This window comes from Oncorhynchus clarkii, chromosome 25, assembly GCF_045791955.1.
Source record: "Oncorhynchus clarkii lewisi isolate Uvic-CL-2024 chromosome 25, UVic_Ocla_1.0, whole genome shotgun sequence".
Classification (NCBI taxonomy): domain Eukaryota; kingdom Metazoa; phylum Chordata; class Actinopteri; order Salmoniformes; family Salmonidae; genus Oncorhynchus; species Oncorhynchus clarkii.
In genome coordinates, this window is record NC_092171.1 from 10,115,497 (window position 1) to 10,120,594 (window position 5,098).

General features: G+C 45.2%; 1 protein-coding gene across 1 annotated transcript; it reads left to right on the top strand.

Moving 5' to 3' along the window:
- The first annotated feature begins 814 nt into the window (after positions 1 to 814).
- Positions 815 to 4,796, top strand: LOC139384053 (Krueppel-like factor 11). Its single transcript, XM_071128686.1, has 4 exons — positions 815 to 995; positions 2,137 to 2,397; positions 2,908 to 3,841; positions 4,054 to 4,796. Exons 1-4 carry the CDS (start codon positions 954 to 956, stop codon positions 4,350 to 4,352), a joined length of 1,536 nt encoding a protein of 511 aa, XP_070984787.1. The 5' UTR covers positions 815 to 953; the 3' UTR covers positions 4,353 to 4,796.
- Positions 4,797 to 5,098: the final 302 nt, after the last annotated feature.

Sequence of the window (5,098 nt, forward strand, 5' to 3'; positions counted from 1 at the left end):
TTCAAGACCATAGGCCAAAATGTGGGGTTGAGGGGGAGGGTATGGATCTAAAGTGGTCTATCCTATGTCTAAAAACACTCTTTAATTCCAATATAACTAAACAATGTGTATAATATTGTGGGGTGTTGAATTTCCAATAGTCTTTAGATGAATAGTTGTTTTTTTAGTTATACATTTTATGCTTTAGGCATCCTGAGGCCTCTGTAGTTCATGTTGGTCTTATAGTGGTCGAAAAATTACACGTAAGACGTGCTAAACATGTAATATATAGTAACATATATATTATAAGTAGCAATAAGTAGCAGCTAGAGCATGAATGTAACTGTGATCTGATAGAATGAAACACAGTTGTATCTTGGAATGCATATCATTTTGGAGTGAAATTATAAGAGTAAAATAGAGCATGGAGCTTTACATTTCACAAGCACGACTAAATAGCAGTTTACCAGCTACTCTAACTGACAAAGAATGTGTGCCTTCATTGGCCAACTCTAAAAGATAAGATAACCTGTAAAAATGTTTTTTTAAATTACGCCAAAAACACATGGGAGAAACTCAGGTTTCGCCTAATTCGGCACTACGACCTTTCGCCTAGTTTTCAGACTTGCAGTTCATCAGGTTCTTTCTGACACCGATGACTCCCCCTGCACGCCTACCAACAGCCACGCACCCTATTTCCTCCAATCCTCAGGCGACCATGCACTGATCACGCGTCATCTCGCCTGCCATTGGCTAATGTCTCACACACATTTGTTTTTCATTGGTGGCATGTTGTCTTCCGCCAATGTGTTGTGAATGTTGTTTTCCTTTTTTTATCCTCATGTTTTACACAGCTGAGAGAGGACCTAGTGAAAGACGAATTCAACAGCCAGTTAACTGAGTGGGGGCAGTGTCATCGCTTTTTTGTTCTTTTGTCGGCTTGACACTAAACTGAAATAAAATATATCTCAACAATGCCTTTACGAAAATGTTCAGAATTTGAAGTCTCATGTGGGGTAAGAAGATTATTATTTAAAGCTTGTTATTTCATATGAATTAACGTCCAGCATTCGAATAATGAGTGGGCTACTAACTGTATTTGTTGTTGTTTGTGGCTCCAGTTTATTAGTAGCACTTTACTTTTTAGGTTACAGTATTATTTAATTAGTAAATTAATCAAAGTAAAAAAAAATCTTAAGATTTTTAAAATGGTTTTGAGACAGTTATTTGTTATTACAGCTGGTAAATTAACACATCCAATGACTTTAACGTTACCAATGATTGACTGTTTGTCTAATATCTTTAAATCAACTGTGACCAGTTGACAGAATTTTGCAATCATTTATTAATGTTACCCAACATCAATTTATGGTAACCATTTAAGCCTAGTAGAGTAGTCGTGTTTTGCCTTGGTGGGCTACTCTTTCACTATGTGAAGCTGGTCACATTATTTTATCTGGGGAGTGGCCATGGGACGGGGATCATCAACTAGATTCAGCCGCGCGGACGATTTTTTTTCTTGAGCGGGTGATCAGGGGGCTGGAACATAATTACAAATAATTTGTAGACCGCAAGAATACTTTAAAGCGATTTTTTAAAACAATTTTATATATATAATTTTATTTTTGCTCATTACTTGGGGGGCCAAATAAAATCACCAACTGGGCTTCAAGTTGGGGAACCCTGCAATAGGACCACTGATAAGTGTCAGTGCAGACAAGGCACTTCCTGATGCAGTGTTAACACTGGTTTACACGCCCTGTGCATGGGGGTGTCACGTGGCTAGTGGTAGGGAGATGTCACTAGTTGGTCAATATGACAATGGGAGATGGATTGGCGCATTGCCTAGGGTAGATAGTCTCAAGCCTGCTCCATCTACCCTCTGACACTAACATCTAAGCAACAGGTGCTTGAGCTTTAAGCCAGTGACTGGTGAGGAAATAAATTCTACAGATGTTCATTTGATGTAATTTTGGAAGCTTCCCTTGGTATGCTAATGTGTATCTATCTACCTGTATGGTCTTGATTGGATCTCCCTTACACATTTCCCAGTTTTTGTGGTGATTCGTCCTTCTGGTAACTCACCAGTCTTCTATTACGTGATGTCATCATCAGACCTAATGTTCTTTCCTTTTCTCCATTTGTTCTCCTCCCCAGGCAAAAGGGATGGTGATGGATCAGTGTGGCTCCTATCTGAAGAGGAGGAGACTTGACAGTAAGCAGTCCTCCCCAGGCTGCAACCTGGAGTACACAGACCTGGAGGCTGCTGAGGCTCTGGTTTGCATGAGCTCCTGGGGCCAACGCCGCCCCAGCCCCTGCAAGCCCAGACCCCTTACCCCTGCCTCGGACTCCTGCGATTCCCTGCTGCCTCATGACCCACTGGAGCCCCCAAAGGACTTTGTTTCGCTCTCCTCCTTGGTAAGAGTGCATCCTGTCTTGGCAACCGTAACCACCACACATCCCAAAACAGCAATCACTAAGAAGCATCTGTGGGCTGTGTTTGATTAGTAAATACAGTAGTACCAGCTTTTACTTACTGTGTAAACTCCTGGGTTTTTTAGCACTTAGCATGAAGATAGTGTCTTTATCTCAGGAAAACTTTGCGAGGGTTTATAGGGGTTGGAAGGGTTAGGAAGGTTGCTGCATAGGTGGTAGGTAGGATAGAGAGTTTGAACTGCAACCCGTGCTCATCTCTCTCAGCTGCTGGTTGTCAACATCGCTGTTTTACAGCCACCCAGCTCTAAGTAGTTATTTAGTTTAGTGTTTGTACCTGCCTACTGTGGCCACTTATCTCTCCCAGTAGCTGTGTTGAACATCCATTTTGAAACTGAACACACCCAAACTAAGACTTATGTATTAGTACACCACATACAGTGGTTGTTCTACTTCCTGGGCACACACTAATTCTGTCTTCTCTTTGGTTTCCAGTGTATGACTCCCCCCCACAGCCCCAGCTTTGCTGAGACCTCTACCACTGCCATCCACACCATCACCTCCCCTCTGAGCCGGCCCAGCTCCAGCCTCTCTGTAAGGGTCTGTGGGGTCCCACAAATGCCCATGGCATCCATTTCGGAGTCCCCAACCAACGGAAAGACCCCACCACCGCCACCCTGCAGAGCCATGGCAACCAGTGTTATCCGCCACACCGCAGACACACACCTCTGCCAGCACATTCCAGCGCCCCCCACAAAGCAACACAGAACTTCCGAGCTGATGGTCTGTCAACAGCACACAGCAAAGACTGAACAGAGCATCACACCTCCATCGGTCTCCTTCACACCCAATCCTGCCCTCCTCTCCTCCTGCAAGAAAGAGACGGTCAAGACTGAGAACGAAGAGCCACAGGCTATTCACTGTAAGGAGAGCCACTCCCACCTTCATGCTAACACCCAACCACAAAATAGCCTGCCTACACGCCTCTCCCCACCACCCACCTCCAGCCCTCCAATCATCTGCCAGATGTTCCCGGTAGGTAACCAATCAGGGATGATCTCGGCGTTCATCCAGGGCCCGGTACAGACCTCGAGGACCCCCACATCCATCCTGCCCCAGTCTGGTCCTAACGGGGCACTGCAGCAGCCTTTCCTCATGAGCCAGGCTATGCCGCAGGGCACGGTGATGCTGGTTCTCCCCCAGTCCCAAGTCTCTCAGGCCCCCCACTGCTCTCCACAGACTGTCATGACCCTGGGCCACACTAAGCTGCTACCTCTGGCCCCCGCCCCGGTCTACGTGCCCACCGGACCCTGCGGCGGCACCAAAATTGACTTCTCCCGCCGGAGGAACTATGTGTGCAACTTCTCCGGGTGCAGGAAGACTTACTTCAAGAGCTCCCACCTCAAGGCACACCTCCGGACACACACAGGTAAGAGGGAAAAGTGTTCCTCATGGATGGCTGGGAATGAGAGGGAAAGAATGTGACATTTTTTATGGGGATTAAATTCTAGGATCTTGATATTGTATCATTATTTTAACTGAAGACTGAGGTTGTTTATCTGACTCGGAGCATGTGTGGGTTTGCTGGTGAAAAAATAATGACTTGCAAACTCATTATCGCTCTGTCTCCCTCTCTTTTAGGTGAGAAGCCCTTCAGTTGCAGTTGGGAGGGATGCGACAAGAAGTTTGCGCGCTCCGACGAGCTCTCGCGCCACCGGCGGACCCACACAGGCGAGAAAAAGTTTGTGTGCCCCGTGTGCGACAGGCGCTTCATGCGCAGCGACCACCTGACCAAACACGCCCGCCGTCACATGACCACCAAGAAGATCCCCTCTTGGCAGGCCGAGGTGCGCAGCCTCAACAAAATGGCCTTTCCCAAGTCGCCGCCGTCAAACCCCGCCCCACTCTCCCTCAGTATGCTGGTACCTGCCTCAATTTAGATTTGAGCCCAACATCTACCCACTAGTGACTTCTTACCCAAAACCATGATAGGGACAGCCAAGTGCACAAACTGCCATTTTACTAATGGACCATTTCTAAAGACATGCACTGGACTCTTTCCTCTACTGCAGTTTTTGTTGTTGAAGAAATGCATTATTTTTGTTTACTTTTCAGGTATTTTATGAAATTGTATGTATGCACTCTTTTGCCAAAGCCTTTGTAATGACGTTTGTCTCACACATTTCACTTGTCTTTTTTTTTTGAATGTATAGTATCTATGTGAATGTATTCGTATCGTACTCTGAACTGCATATATTCATTTGGGAAAATGTTGTAATTTGTACTACAATCTACGTGGATAGTAATCTATACTGTGATAATTACTTACTCTTTAACCTTTTCATATTATTTAATACATTTGTAATAAAGAAAAATATGATTAACTTGTGTTTAAACTCTCCCATTGCCCTAAACGCAACCTTTGAAAATAACAAGAAGGTTCTCTTTTTCTGAAAAACATGACAAATCAGAACAGCACTCTAGTTGTTTGTCAGCATTCCTTTCCAGTCACTCCCCTAGTCCTATGGTAGAGGAATAGTGGTGTCTTGCCACATCCTGTGTGAGTCGGTGGGATTGTGTCTGACGGTCAGCTGAAACACTTCCTGCTCAATGTGCTGACTGACCACTGCTCTGGACTGGACCACATCCTGTTGGCTTAGTGGAACGTGCAGGCAGGGGACTTTGT